The 15,942-nt window shown below is 40.2% G+C and overlaps 1 protein-coding gene across 1 annotated transcript; it reads left to right on the top strand.

The window, feature by feature from the left end:
• Positions 1-464: 464 nt before the first annotated feature.
• S1P (SITE-1 protease) lies at positions 465-15,825 on the top strand. The gene is made up of 10 exons (XM_087700529.1): positions 465-1,558; positions 5,333-5,461; positions 5,628-5,780; positions 6,002-6,118; positions 11,492-11,676; positions 12,410-12,673; positions 13,207-14,278; positions 14,398-15,057; positions 15,193-15,253; positions 15,333-15,825. Exons 1-10 carry the CDS (start codon positions 662-664, stop codon positions 15,428-15,430), a joined length of 3,636 nt encoding a protein of 1,211 aa, XP_087556655.1. The 5' UTR covers positions 465-661; the 3' UTR covers positions 15,431-15,825.
• Positions 15,826-15,942: the final 117 nt, after the last annotated feature.

Raw genomic sequence — 15,942 nt, 5'->3', positions numbered from 1 at the left:
ATAAAATCTCATTTTTTTGTAAGGGTTGACCTATATAAGAATTACGGAACGCCACCAACGTTCATAAAAAATAAGATTCAAAATAAAATAAATCACAAAAAAAGAAAACCCAGATATATTTTTAAAAGTGTGAAGTTTAATAATATATATTTTAGAAAGGCACCACCTGCATGTTCAGAAAAAGCCTAACAAAAATGGAAACCTTGAATTTAATTGTTTTTTTTTCAAATTTACATTATAATAAAAGCAAAATTCTAAATTAAAAATTTAAAATGCAGAACATAATTTTAAAAAAAAAAGACAAACGTCAAAATACACGTAGGCTGATTCAAAAATCCCTCCAAAAAGCGGAGTGAAACTTGAAAGGCTTTTGCCCGAGAATGTTTTCCGTGAGGACGGAGTCTCCTTTATCCCATGCTACTTTTTGACTGTGGAAATGGGACGGGGAAAAAAGACGCACACGCACTGACAGGGGCAGACGGCCAATATCTGCACACCGCTTTCCAGGAAAGCACCTCGGCTTCATCGCCCCCAGTGTTTCAATCTTCATCACTCTCTCTGCCTCTCTCTCTCTCTCTCTCTGTGCCTGTCTGTGTCTACTTGGCCCTAGCTCAGATATGATCTCGCGTCTCAAGCGATCAGCATGTGAAGAGTCGGCAGTATGATCCTTCCTCTCCATCTCATCTGCCTCCTGCTGCTTCTAGGGCTTCTCCCTGTGCGCAATTGGACCGGCTCTTCCATTCACAGCGAGCTTGAAACCCTGCCCGCACCCCTTGCTGCAGCAGCGGACATCTCCTCCTCCCAGAAGTTCGACCACTCCGAGCCACAGGCGCCGTGCCTCGATGAGACGCATAGCTTCATTGGCAGCACAGCAGATCGTTTCTTCTTTATCAATAATCAAAGCTGGAGCAGATGCCATCGAGACGGTGCTTTTTGTGAGGAATTTGGAGTTCCAATGACGAACTGCATTCACAGCAAGAAGGATCTCAGCTGCCAGGAATTTACCGTTGCAGAGAAGACAAAGGAACAGAGGGGAGGGCAGCATCAGCCACAGATTGGTGATGCATCCATAAGTCCAAGCAGTGCAAGGGTTGTTGGTCATGTCTCTGATGAGCTTATTGTCCGGTTTCGGAGTTATAAATATGCACACGAGCATAGAGAAGTTTTGGAGAAGTCTTTGCAAGGTGGTGGTTGGCAGTGGATTGACCGAGTCAATCCTGCATCTGCTTTTCCAACGGACTTTGCCTTGCTGAAAATACAAGAAGCTGCTCGAGCTTCAATACAAGAGCAGCTCAAGAAGTTGAGTTTTATCAAGGATTTTGCATCCCAATCACGCTTCTCAAGGGCGTTGCTTAGAGAAGCTGATGCAGATAACGAAAACCTTAAAGGGACAGGGGATGAAAACAGTGTTGATGAATCTTCTTCAGAGTTGGATGGGGGCAACATCATCATGGGACGAGGAAGGCAATCCACATCGTGGTCGGCAGAGGGGGATGCAGCAACATATTTTTCAAGGAATGTCTCACTTTTTCATGGTGGTCGAAAGCTGCTTCTACAGGTGATTCTGTGACCCTCTCATGGTTGGTGGAATGAATTCTTGTGAACAGTTGCTTTGTTCCGTATTGGTGGAAGTTTGCATTTAAATCTTTATTCGCAGGTACTCAGTATTAAGCATCTCTGCTGGTATATGGCACACTTCAATTTGAGTGGAATCTCAAAGCCTTGTCCAAAGCCTTATAAAGAAGGATAATTATAAAATGTTTGAAAGTCTATAGAGGAAAGCCTTTTTATGTTGATAGGAATCTTTGGTCAAGTTAAGTTATTTTCATGCAATCTCCTAGTAACAATAGATTTTATTATTTTTATAGAGTTGGAGTCTGCCACCATGATCTTTTTCTCATTTAGTCGAGAGGAGAGCTTGTTACTTAAATACCTCTTTCGTCACACTGGTTTTGTAGTCTCTTAGCTCATTTAGATTCTTGTTCCTCGGTATGTTATTAAGAGGCGGTGTTGAGTTTCTACATATCAAGCTATCAAGAATCATTTAAGGTATTTTGGCCTTGTTTTGGTCAGAATGTGGTGGATAAGTGTACAGGCTATGTGATACAAAAGTAAGGCAAAAGTAACAATGTGCAATGTGAAGCTTTCATTAAATTTAAAGTTTGAATCTTAGAATTGAGTTACATTGAAAGTTTCACTTAGTAAGCAGCTGCTCAATGAGGGCACTTAAGTTATTAAGTAAGCCTTGAGCTAAAGTTTTGTCTAGTGAGCAACTCACTTATGATTAATGACCAAGTTATTAATTAACCTTTTATAAAAAGTGAGATTTTATTAAGAAGCATTTGATTGCTTATTTGGAAAGTTTATCTTGGCTATTCAGGACTTCTCTCACTGTAAGCAGCCCAAGTTTGGAGACAACCATTTTTCTCTTCTTTATTATAGAAATTGCAAGTTTTAGCCATGAAATATGAGTTGACAATGAAACCAGTCTTCCTTCTTAGAGAGGGAAGTAATTACTTGATTAATCAATAATTAAATCAAGTAATTAATTATATAAAATTAAAATGCATAATTTACGATTTAAATCTTGAATGATGGATAGCCGACTGGCCCCAAAATCGGCCTTGCTTGCGGTATTTCTTTAATTTGTATTGCAATTTGAATGAAAGATATTGAGATTCTTTGAATCTCCTTTGCTCTCTCCAATGGTCTCTTTTTGTCAAGAATGACCAACAAGCCTTCAAATCAAAACTTCCCTTGGTTTTGGCCTTTAATTGTGCTCCTTGGATGACAAATTCAATCCCAAATGTATATTGATTGAATGGCCGCTTAAGTTTCTTGAAATTTCTTTGATTTCAATGGTTAAAATTCAAGTCTCTCGCTTTTAATTTTGAGTATACTTCTTAAGTGGCTGCTAAATCTTAATTTGTGTTGTAAATTAGGATTTGTAATGAAGATTAGTTAAAATCTCCACCTTGAATGGTTGATTTTGTTGAAAATGTTGAGGAGTAGAGACTACAATATTTGCCCCACTATTTTTTATTGCTCGCTCTTTTTTTAGCAACAAACTAACCTACTGAAAAAAAGTAATTGAATGTGGAGAAATTCACATTGTGAGATTCAATGCTATGTGAAAGGCCAAATAAGAGAGTGATAAAGAATCCAAAGTAGTAGAGATCATTTGAGCATTAGAATAATATTCATCTATATTTATAAACTGCTCGCATAAGTCCTAAATTTTATTAAGATGATCTTGCATATCATCACTTGCTTCCATCTTCACATTTGCAAGCTCCTTCTTTAAGAAAGAAATATAAGTATCATTTTTTTCGGCAAATATATACTCAAGTGTAAGCCATGCTACTCGTGAAGTAGCTGTAGATTGAATATACAGGATTATAGATGGTTGAACTACCAATGCAATAAGTGACAATGGTTGGGTATCCCTAGTGTCCCAAGCCTTTTGTGCAGTTGTTCTTTGGGGTGGTGGCTGAGCTGGAGCTTGCCTTTGATCACAACCTCCTTGTGGAGGAGTAGCAGGAGTCATATCTCTAGGATGAACTTATTCTCGACTAACATAATCCAAATAGTTTTTGCAACAACTACATTTTTCATCATGAAGGATTATAGAGAATAGTTATTGCCATCCAATCTATCCTCTTTAGATACATAAGTGAAGACATCACTCTGTCCTTGATTGGCCATGATAAATGTCACTCTTCCAAAATGTGCAAGAGTAATAACCACAGTTGGCTTAACTTGAAAATCCACAAACTTTCAGAAATTACAGCAAATGCCAAGTTGTAATAAACTAAACTGTCACACTTGACCACTATTGTCTCAATGTGTTGAAATTCCAACAAGTAGGACGTTGTCCAATGAAAGAACAGTGCTCAGCGGCATTGAAAACGCAAAAGCTCTAGAAATTGATTGTCCAATGTGCATAATTTCAGTAAATTTCAGATTGAAACTTTGCCCAAATTTTTTGATTCAAATTTTAATAAATTTTTGTAAGTTTTTGCACGAAATCACCTACTATAGCTTTCATATTTTCAATAAAATGATAAAATATACCTGTGACAGCCAAGAGCAAGTTGAGGACGAGCCCTATGGATTGCAAAAGTGTAGGCAGGACTGCCCAAGTTAGTGGTGGCGTTGTTAGTATACAGACAGGCTTGGCGGAGCAAATAGGATTAGACGGCAGGCCTGGCGGAGTTGGTGGTAGGTAGATAGGCGGTGTAGGTGGCAAATCAGGATGGTTAGAGAAGCTGCCGGCGTTGGCCGAGACAATTAGGAGGCGGTGGCTGTGTAGCCTACAGGTGAGTGGTAGTCACATAGATTATCATCTTCTCTCCTTCCTTGTCAGGCGCACACTCCAACTCCATCATCTTCCTCCGTCTTCAATGTTGCCCTCATCATCAGCTTGATCTGGTGCCCTCATTGACGTTGTGGGTTGTGTGCAAGGAGTGATCAGTCCTCCTTCTGTATTCAACATTTTTTCCTTGTTCAGCGTAGGTTTCTTTTCTTCTTCTCTTGCAGATTCTCTCTCTCTCTCTCTCTCTCTCTCTCTCTCTCCCCCTGTGTTCAAGTTCCTTCTTTTGTTGTGCACTCTCACATGGTATCAGAGCATGGTATCTGAGAGTGACATAGAGTCAGTCTATGAGGCCATTTACATCTGCGTTTGTTGAAATCGAAAGCTCTTGGTAGTTGGCAATGGAGTGGAGGCGAAGTTTGTTGGCTAGGCGATTGCCTTTTGTAGTTCAATGCAACCTTTTAGGTGCAAGCGAGAGCATTCATATCAGTGTTTTGGTGCTTCTGCATCCTTCGTGAGCAGTCGATAGTATTTTTTCCCTTAGGTGGGCCTTCTACATCGAGATATTTGTATCTTGTAGCCGATTCCTCTCGTTTCGGGGTTATCCATAGCCAAATGCAAATTTTTGTGGGTGTTTTGCAGATAAATACGAAGATATCTTATGACCAGTTCTTTGTTGACTCAAAGGATGAGGTCTCTGTTTCTTCCTCTAAGAGACGGAGAGTTTTTCATGCTAGTTCACGCGATGATCAGAGGTCACCTAGCTTATTTGGATGAGATCTCTCTCCTTCCCATTCACTCCATATGCCTTTCATGTTGTCCTTCATATGCCTTTCATGGCACCCTCGATACAGGTGCCTCTACTCCCCTTCTTTGCCCAAAGAAGACCGGTCATTGGATCCTTCTCCTCTTTCCATCCCACCACAAGTGTGTGCAATATTTTAATTTTCCGAGAGAGAGAGAGAGAGAGAGAGAGAGAGAGAGAGAGAGAGATTAAAGAACAAACATCAATTTTTGTAGAGGTCACAAATTACTTCCATGTTTGGAGCTGAGAAGCTTTGGGCGAAAGGATTTACAGGTGCAAAAGTTAGAATGGCTGTCTTTGACACAGGTGTAAGGGCAGACCATCCTCACTTTCGTAACATAAAGGTTGGTGAATCTTGTTCCCATGGTCTAGTAGTTAGATTTGACTCATCCACATGATGCTTTAATGAACAGCAGAATATAGTTTGGTGGTGGACATCAATAAGAGAATTTCAATTCCTTGCTGTGGATTTCTGGGCTTCTTAGCTCCATTCTTTGTCTCTGTCTGCAGGAAAGGACTAATTGGACCAATGAGGATACACTCAATGACAACCTGGGTCATGGGACATTTGTTGCTGGGGTCATCTCTAGTCAAGATCCTCAATGCTTGGGTTTTGCACCAGATGCTGAGATATTTGCATTCCGTGTATTTACAGATGCACAGGTAACATACATTCTACTTGTCTGATGAATATTCACAGCCTGCAATACCTCTTCATATATATTCTGGAAAAAGATTCATAAAGTGCAAGCTTTGAGAATAGTAAGTTGGAGTTATAAATGCTTGGGAAATATTGTCCAAAAAGGCATATAGCTGAGGCTCATATATGTTTAGAGGGTTTGCCAGCAATATGTAATAAAGGAAGCTTTCTCAGTGTGTTGCAGGTGTCTTACACATCATGGTTTTTGGATGCTTTCAACTATGCAATTGCAACAGACATGAATATTCTCAATCTAAGCATTGGTGGCCCAGATTTTCTTGATCAGCCTTTTATTGAAAAGGTGAGAGGTAAAGAATGGTCAGGTTTATGGACTTTCTTACTTGATGGTACTTATAACTCTACACACTCCAAAGAATCTACATGCATGTTTGATGTAGTGCTTGATAAGCTTTTATATTGAAATAACACATGAGCTGTGACATTCTGCTTAGCACCTTGCCTGCCCTCCCCAACAAACAAAACAACAAAATCCCCTACCCCACCCACCCACCCACACACCACCACCCACTCTTGCACAAACGAGTCGTGTAGGAATATATGAACTCTTCCTACATGAGTTTGGAGAATCGTATTTGTGACCATGGAAAAGTTAATTGAGTGCCATGTAGGAAGATACACACTCTTGCACAAACCAGTCAGCTGGATAGATTGTTCAAACTTCAAAGAAGTTTGATGAGAAATGGTGATAGAGTCTGAGGGCTGTGAGTTGTTCATTTTGTATACTCAACTTCAGTTTCTCAAAGCAGAAATACAAAGAAGGAATAAAATAGATGTTCTCTTGTAAGGGAAGATACTGCACCTGGGATCTCTCATATAATGACCAACTTTAACTATTCAAGCTTACACGCTTTTTCTGGTGTAGTTTACTTATTAGACAAGAATTGCAGGAAAATGGTTGCAGACAAAGGTCTGGAGGGGCAGATTGCTTATTGTAGCGTGCACTAAATTGTTTTGAGTTATGAATTTGCCTTAGAATCAGGATGAATGGCTCAAAATGTGCAACAACCAATTCACCACCTGTCATTGACAGGGTGCTTCTTTATGTGATGGTTCCAAAAGTTCTTTTGCAAGTGAAGATAATACACGTGGAGTCTTACCTGAATGCAAATTTTTAATGGATATGATTGCTCAATATTACACATCTTTTCTTTTGCCATTTCCTTATCATAAAAGAATTGCAAGGAAAAATGTTGCAGACAAAGGACTCGAGGGGCAGATTGATATCATGTACTGTGCAATCAATTGTTTTGAGTTATGAATCTTTGTATCAGCACCAAGGGCAGAGATGTGCAACAACCTAGTCACTATCTGTGGATTCATTACTCACTTGCAGGGGTAGATAATGCACAAGGGATCTCTCATCTCATTACATTTTCACAACATACACTCTTTTATCAGTTGAACTTGGGTAGTCTGGCCTGTCTTCATAGGCCTGAAATGATGGGTGGTAAATCACACAGGTACAATCTTTTTGAAATACATATATTTGAGGGACTCTTGGCAAGACACTTGAGATTCAGCTCTCCTTAGGATGGTAACATAGATGCTATGTGCAAATCGTAGCTCGTGCATAGTGATATATGTGGATCTTATGTATGTGCCATCTCTTGGGATTCTGGGAATATATCTACCTTGTCACTCCATGAAATGCACTCATCACTTTCTTAGGTCTTTGAAAAGAGAAAGTGGGATGTATTTGCTTGTTATCAACATTGTCTTTTGGAACTTAATTGCTAGTGTTTATAAGTTGGTCACCCCTCTTCTATTAATTTTGTGTTTTTTTGGGGGGTATCTCACATCAATCCAATGGATTCCTTCCATCTTGTGGAATCAATGATCATACATTAGTACACTACGCCTTATACACAATAGAATGGGGTGGTAGTTACCAAGAATGGGGACTCCTGCCTCCTCTGACTGGACCAAGGGAACACCCAAGGTTAGGGAAGGGGAATGGTTATTTATGTGTGTGTGTGTGTGTGTGTGTGTGTGTATGTAGAGATATGAATAAATAAAATTCAGTCAATATGGAACATACAGATCTGAAGAATTGGAATGTATAGAAATCACTGCTCAGCCATATATTAATTACTAAAAGTGTCTACAATTGAGACTTCAGCATTTGAATTGCAAACCCAGCCATATGGTATGTATATATAATTTATAAATCAGGCTATTAACTCTTTAAGAATTAATTTATAAATCAGGCTATCTCAAGATCAACCATAATCCATGGTATTGGAGTCATAATAAGCAGCTGTAATCAAGATTCAAAACATTAGAATCCACAATAGTGTATAAGTAATAATGTACCATAAGTCCAAAAGATGGGTATTGCAAAGCCACAAAATGAGCTCCATAGCTCGTGTAAACAAAAAGAGCTAATTGTTTGGCTAGGAATACGAAAAGCCAAAGTCTAGCTATGGAGCTTCTACACCATAATCCTTGCATCATGAGTAGTCCCGATATATGTCTTGTCCTTTAGTGCATCCTATGTACCAAACATTCCTAATATCTATTGATACACAGAGGGCTGCCCTTTGCTTTTTTACTTTGCTGCAGTATCTCACAGCTATGATAGAGCCTTGCAAATAATGTGTTCCAAGCCTTGATTACCTCAAGGTCTCTTTCTTGCATCTTGTCTTGAAACTTAGGATCAAGTATCTATTTTGCAATACGTATGAGAGAGTCATACTTATTCCATTTGTCGATACATAACTCTTCAACCTCTCAATCATGTGATCCATACCTTCATAAATCTTTCTAGTGCGTGGATTCATGCCATATGTAAGACTCAACATATGTATGATAGGATCAACCATTTGATTGGTGTAATTGGCCTCATTCCCAAACTCTATATGAGAGTTATGTATTACATAATACAATGGTGGCAGTGGCAGTTCCAGTTCAATTTTCATACTCAATCAGTAGTTGGTAAACCCATTATCAAACCAGAGTGCTATGATACTAGTTGGTAAACCCATTATCAAACCGTGAATGAGGCCAACTAGACTACATAATCTACTTCAGTAGGGAGCATGTTGAGCTAGGTGCCATCTACCTAGAGTTTGTGTCATCATCTGCCTAGGTCAAGCTAGGTACCATCTATCTAGACATTGTGCCATCATTAGATAATTTTGTAGACATCTTGACCAAGCCGGTCAATTGACTGATTCTATAATATCTTCTACCATGGATCAATGTAGATGCTCTCTTCCCTTCTACTTTAGATTGATGGGGAGAGGGGGTTCCCTCTAGCTTTTCCTTCCACTTTGAGAGGGGCAGTCTTAATTCTCTTGGTAGTGATAGGATTTTGATCACAAATTGTTTCATTGACATTATTTCACTATTGCATGAGCAAGTGACCAATTTCCTATGTGAGGGTATTGTTTAAGTAGCACTATTGCATAGCATTTTGCATGAGCATGATGTCTTGTATTTGCCCTTTGTATTTTCTTGTACATTGACATTCTTTTCTTATAAACATGAATTTGTGCGCATTTATCCCTTTTCGGTGAGAGAGTGGTTGGCTCTAGATTCACCATATAGGCAACTTCTACGGCAATCTTCTAGGGTAGTCTCCCTTCTTTTATTACTACATATCTCCCATAGCTTCCTTCATCATCGACACCCACGGGTGCTTGGGATAGCTTGTGTGTTCTGCAATGGGTGTAACCACCCCTTTCATTCTCCCCTAGGGGCACAAATTACTCAATAGGACAAAAACTATCATTTAAAACACTATTCAAAAAAGTCCATTGTGGTTTCATCCACCTTTCCAAGTCTTGGTAGGCCATTGGGCGGCCGACAAGCACCCTTTGTCCAATACCTTGGGTTCTTTGCGATGATCACTTGGGTTCCCTTGGTAAGATAACTAAATAATTTTGGGGGACCCATCATCACTCAGTTCAATCTTATTCTTGCAAAAAGCTGTTGCCTAAATTTTGCTATTCACACCCTGCACGGAGGCCATTTCAGTTCGAGTTGTTGTCTATTGTTGTTTGCTATTGGTGCTTGTTGTCTCGCTCTCCACATCAGTTAGCGGCTTAATTTAGTCCGCGTTTATTGCTTGTCTGCTCTTCAAGACCTACTGGCTATCGCCAACTTGCCACATGGACCGATAAACCTGTGTTTTGTTGTTCTAGTTGTCGCTTGTATTGCCATGCCGCCACAGACTGCGTTTTGCAGTTTGTAGCCATTAGCAGATTGCCACGTGTATTTTACTATTTTGTCCCCAATCAGCCCATTTGTCACTCATCTGGCCACACTTGAGCTGTTGTGTTTGTTGTTGCTAGACATTCACAGAGGTTGTCTACTATGTTTCAAGATCCATCATAGAATGATACTCTTCAACTCATACACTGTGCTTTAGTCCTAGAGACACGGGACTTTGGGGGTTAGTATTTCACCTTTGCATGGCGTATTTGTTGCATTGATATGTTTAGTATTCATTCATTTATTATTCCAATTCAGAAAGGAGTTATGTCTCATGGGGGTTTGTAACCACGTTATGCATGACCTTTGAGTTGAGCCGGTTTTGAACTATGCACATGCACCTTTGCACCATGCCTTATTTTGGATGCTTGAAACTCTTGGTAGACCATGTCATGATGTTGCATCTCTCATTTATTTCTCTCTTTTCGAGGATCCTTGTAGGGGATTAGATAGTGCCTCTTTGAGATAAGACCTTCCCATTTTCTTTTTCTGCTCTAGAAGCTCTAGGAAGAGATGTTCAAAATCCCATATGCACAGTGAGGAGAATGGTACTATCCAAAAAGCTATTAAGGCAAGTACTTGGTTGACACTCATAACAAGGCAATGGAACTATCAGTTTGAGTCACTGTCAGTGTCGTCCACCTTACACAAGAATGTGTTTCTGAGTCCAAGCTAATCTATCTTGGAACCTACTTCACTTGTGTAACAGTTAGTCTATTTAAATCTATGTCATCATGAGTTGTACATTCATCTTCCATCCTCCATAGCTTCTGCCATGCTCTAGATCGTGTGTTTATCAACAAAAGGTTCGCTTAGGGCCTTTGAGTGGAGGTTGTTGGTGTAAAGGCCCTTACGCTACTGTGTATATATCTTGCACATGTGAGCACACCCTTGCGGGTGTAAGTGTACCATACCCCGAGTATAAATACATTCTTTTATTCTTTGTGTGTACCACACTGGTACACACCCATCTCTCAAATCTCCACTCTCTTTATACTGCTGAATACACCTCGATTCGCACACTAGCTGAGTACTTACTCTCACGCTCCTCATTCACTATTTGTAATTGGTATAGTATGTTAGAGAGACCTTTCATGAAAGGATTTTCCTTGTTAGAACTGCAAAAAGTGTCATGGTCGAGTATGTGTATGGGTGCATATGGGAGGTGTTTGTCATTCCTTCAGAGGTCAGATAGAGTTGATATGGAAGTTTAGTAAACTTGTCCTTCAGGGTATGGCTCTTACTGTGACTGCTCATAATTTGAGATACTGCTCTTTTGCATGATGATGCAACATGCTAGCGTGCTTGATTTATCCTCAAGGTGTCTTATGATGATTCAGGTCTTTGTTTAATTGATGAATTTGTAAAAGATATTCTGAAAAGCAAATGTATAGAAAGCTGTTTATTTCCTTTTCAATGTCTGAATTGGATTTGACAGGTTTGGGAAATGACAGCTAATAACATCATAATGGTTTCTGCTATTGGAAATGATGGGCCTCTATATGGGACTTTAAACAATCCTGCAGACCAGAGTGATGTGATTGGTGTTGGAGGAATTGACTACAGTGATCACATCGCCTCTTTTTCATCTCGTGGAATGACCACCTGGGAAATTCCCCATGGGTTAGTATATGCTGCTCATTGATGTAGCTTAAGTTTAAAAGGACATCTCTACAAGGAATTAAGCTCCTTGCTATAGTGTGCTGGCCTATTCTCATTCAGAGCTAAACATGCTGTAACTTTTAAGTGTGATTCTGGAATAATGGATGAAAACATAGTATGAGCTTTCTAATGCTTGTCCTACTTATATCAGTTGATAATGTCACTTAGCATTATTCATACATACATCTGCTTAAGATCAGGAACTGTGCCTGTGTGCTTATTGATTTCCAAGAACAAAATTAAACAAAAGCTACATTGAACTTTTATGCTGGCTGCAGTCTATATTAAAGATCTTACCCTTGCTGCAGAACAGGTGGATATTGAAGTGGCATAGAAATATGAGCAGCTGAATTCTTTTGGAATTTGAAAGCTGTCACCATATGACCACGAGCAAATTGTTGTTTTAGAGCATCATGATTATTTACCATGTTACAAGCCCTTAGCATGAAACTATTAACAATGAACATTCTTCCAATGTAAAGCTCTTGTTGCTAGGGCAGGGAAGCATTGTGAAAGTCTGCTCTGTTCAAATAAAATTGACACTGAGCAGTAAGGTCTCACAGTTCTGCGATTACTTGTGACTAACAAATATATGCCAGTTTCTCATTTCATGTGATATGGTGGTAATGGAAATCTAGTTTTTCTGGTGCAGCTCTGTTTTCATTCTATTCATCTCTGATTTGATTTGCTGCAGGTATGGAAGAGTGAAACCAGACATTGTTGCTTATGGGAGAGATATATTCGGATCCAAGATAAGTACTGGCTGTAAGAGTCTTTCAGGTACAAGTGTGGCAAGTCCTGTGGTTGCTGGGGCTGTCTGTCTACTAGCTAGTGTTATTCCAGATCCTCTTCGCTGGGATATTATCAATCCGGCCAGTATGAAGCAAGCTCTTATAGAGGGTGCAGCTCGTTTGAGTGGACCTAATATGTATGAGCAGGGAGCTGGACGATTGGACCTGTAAGTATTTCTCTTGAGGTTACAGCGTGTATTTACAAAGAGATGAGAACTTTCCAGATTTGACAGCTTGTTAACTGTCATTAATTACCACTTACCAGTGCTGTGTGAGTCTATTCTTTCTCTGAAGCATGATTTCTCTTTTTCCCTTGACAGTGTCACTCTCTTTCTGTTTCTCAGCTTTTTTATCATGCATATAAATAGTTTAAATCTATCAAACAGTTTTGTACTTTGGGAAGTTGTTTCATTGTCAGGTTGGAATCCTGTGAAGTTCTGGCAAATATGAGCTGGCACTGTATTTTTCAGATGTTGTCTCTTCTGTTTCCCAGCTTTGTTTCTTGCATTTGGTTTTTAAAAACCAAGTATGTAAGTTTGTAGTTTTGGAGGCTGCATCACGTTTCCTTCTTTCCTGTTGCTAAAGATACTTTTTTGGGTGTTTTCTATTGGATGTCAGGTTGGAATCCTAGGAAACTCACATCTGTATTTCTGTAGCTAAAGGTAGCTTTTGGGTATGTTTTTTTTGTTTTGGTTGTTAGGTTGGAATCTTATGAAATTCTGATCAAATATGAGCCTCGAGCAAGCATTGTTCCCATGGCACTAGACTTCTCAGATTGTCCATATACATGGCCTTTTTGCCGGCAGCCACTATATGCAGGTGCCATGCCTGTCATTTTTAATGCAACCATTTTAAATGGTATGGGTGTTGTTGGCTATGTTGAGAGTACGCCTTTATGGATACCATTTGACCAAGCTGGTGACCTTCTGGATATACGGTTCACATATTCAGATGTTATATGGCCTTGGACAGGCTATCTAGGGTTGCACATGCAGGTCAAAGATGAAGGTGCCAGCTTTTCAGGTGTTATAGAAGGGAATGTCACTTTGTCTGTGATTTCCCCTTCTCCAAAGGGGGACCAAGAAATGCTTCGGAGCTTTTGTACACTTTTCTTACGAGTGAAGGTCATTCCAACCCCTCAACGTCAACTCCGAGTACTTTGGGACCAGTTTCATAATGTGCGGTATCCTCCTGGTTACATACCAAGGGACTCACTGGATGTACGGAATGACATCCTTGATTGGCATGGAGACCATCCTCACACAAATTTTCATGGGCTCTTTGACATGCTTCGAGATGCTGGTTTCTACTTGGAAATACTTGGGTCTCCTCTCACTTGCTTTGACGCAAGCCTGTATGGCACTTTGTTGATGGTGGACCTCGAGGATGAGTACCATGACTCAGAGGTACAGAAGTTAGAAAATGATGTTAAACTATTGGGGCTAGGGATCATAGTGTTTGCTGATTGGTATCATGTTGAAACCATGACAAAGATGAAGTTTTTTGATGATAACACTCGAAGTTGGTGGACTCCAGTTACGGGTGGAGCAAACATTCCTGCATTAAATGATTTGTTGTCACCCTTTGGTATTGCTTTTGGGGGTACAATTCTTAGTGGTCCCTTCTCTATCAGTGGAGAGCGTGGCTTTTTTGCATCAGGCACAGATATTGTAAAGTTTCCAGCAGGTGGATTTGTTCATCGATTTGCACTGCAGGACAGTACCAAGGGTATCCCGTTGTCTTCCTCGTTACAGACTGCCCTCCAATCTCAGGTAGTTCTCCTGTCACACTTGAGACTTGATCTTTATTTCTACCATACGGGTAACTTGAGATTGTTGTGGTGTCACCTGACCGTAGTTCTTTCTCTTGTGATTGTGGTGGGGTTGCAAAGGTGGAAGCTGCAGTCTTAGGAGCAGTAGGAGTTGAAAAGGGTCGTGTGGCAGTCTATGGGGATTCCAACTGTCTTGATAGTAGTCATGTGGTTACGAACTGTTTTTGGTTACTGCAAATGTTACTTAATTTTACGAGTTACGATATTCAAGACCCTGCGATTTTTGTACCATCAAGGCAGTTAATAGCCCCTTTGAGTGGGCCAAGGGGTGCTCTTCCCTTGCGAAGAGATGACATCAAATTTTCAGCCTATTCGTCAGTACTCGGGCAGGATCTTCAGTGTGGTAATGATGCTCGATTTGAAGTTCAAGGTTTGAAAGGATATACTATGCCTCCGACAAATCCTCCATTGGCTTTCCGGCAGCGTCAACCTATGGGCAGTAGCATGAGAGATGATAATCCTATAACTCTACCCTTTGAAAATGCTTCCTCAGCTGATCCTAAAATAGATTCTATACGAGCCTTTGATTCTTCTGACAAAGAGGTGCAGCCAATCTTCAGTAAAAGCAGGGGGGATTATGCCAAATCAGGTGCAGGTTTTGTGAGAAAAGAGCCGTTTATCAATCAGATTGATGTTGGAAGAGGTCGTGCAGGTAGACAGCAGCATCAAAATACACGGGATTCTGGGCTTGGAACATTGGGGTGGCTTAACCACGAGGAGGTAAGAAATCTCTGGGGCTACTATGATTATTGCATTAAACACCGTAATCCTGCGACAAGCAGATGACTATAATCATTGTTGTAACGATTCATGTGACTGTATGATGAAAACACACGACTCCTATGTTTGGTGCAGCTAGACTCATCAACACTGCTAGCTGTTCAGTGGCTTATCCCAATTCTATTGTGCATAGCAGGTACTTTGGAACCTGTGAATTTCGGTGTAATGTAAGAAGGTGGTCATCAGGCATTAAAATTTGCAATTGTGGGCTGCAGGCTTTGTCTTGATTCTGGGACTTTGGCGAATGCAACAAAAGCGGCCAAAACGAGTACGTAAAATAGCAACAACAGCTCGTTCCTTACTCAGTCTTTAGAGGGTCAGCCATCCTGTAGAAGTGCGAAAGCTGCAGTATTGGGTCAGCAAAGCACTTGTACAATATATAGCCCCAAAGGATCATAGGTGCATGGTTGACCCTCGTGAGCCGTTACATCACCTTATGTATTGATGTCAAGGCCAGGTAGTATCAATTCACAGCAGAGGACGTTTTGGGGAGGGGGGGGGGGGGAGAGAAAGAGGATGTGTGATGTGTCAAATGTATATTTGTTTGGTCACTGGGAATACTCAAATTGTCCCTTGTCCTCCCAAGTTATCCCACGTTTGCAACCGGACAGTAAGTGATCTCCATTGTACCTTGTGTTGTTGAATACTTGGGCATACAAATAATATCAGTTTGTTGATGTTTGCCGATGCTTCCATTTGATCATCCCCCTTTCCATCTGTTTATATTTGGTAATAGAGATTTGCAAATTTTTCTTGGAAATTAAAGGTTACAAAGAGTCAATTCAAAACAATGTTCTTCCTTTTTTCCAAAGTGTCTTGCAGGTG

Source organism: Lygodium microphyllum, chromosome 19, assembly GCF_053477565.2.
Source record: "Lygodium microphyllum isolate KBCC chromosome 19, Lygodium_microphyllum_v1.1.10, whole genome shotgun sequence".
NCBI lineage: Eukaryota > Viridiplantae > Streptophyta > Polypodiopsida > Schizaeales > Lygodiaceae > Lygodium > Lygodium microphyllum.
The sequence above is the reverse complement of the archived record's forward strand: the minus strand, read 5'-3'. Positions and strand labels throughout refer to the sequence as shown.

Coding starts and splice junctions, on each gene's coding strand:
- S1P (XM_087700529.1), top strand. CDS start 662: ATGATCCTTCCTCTCCATCTCATCTGCCTCCTGCTGCTTCTAGGGCTT. Junction 6,119..11,491: donor ATCAGCCTTTTATTGAAAAG/GTGAGAGGTAAA, acceptor TGGATTTGACAG/GTTTGGGAAATGACAGCTAA. Junction 12,674..13,206: donor GGAGCTGGACGATTGGACCT/GTAAGTATTTCT, acceptor TTTGGTTGTTAG/GTTGGAATCTTATGAAATTC.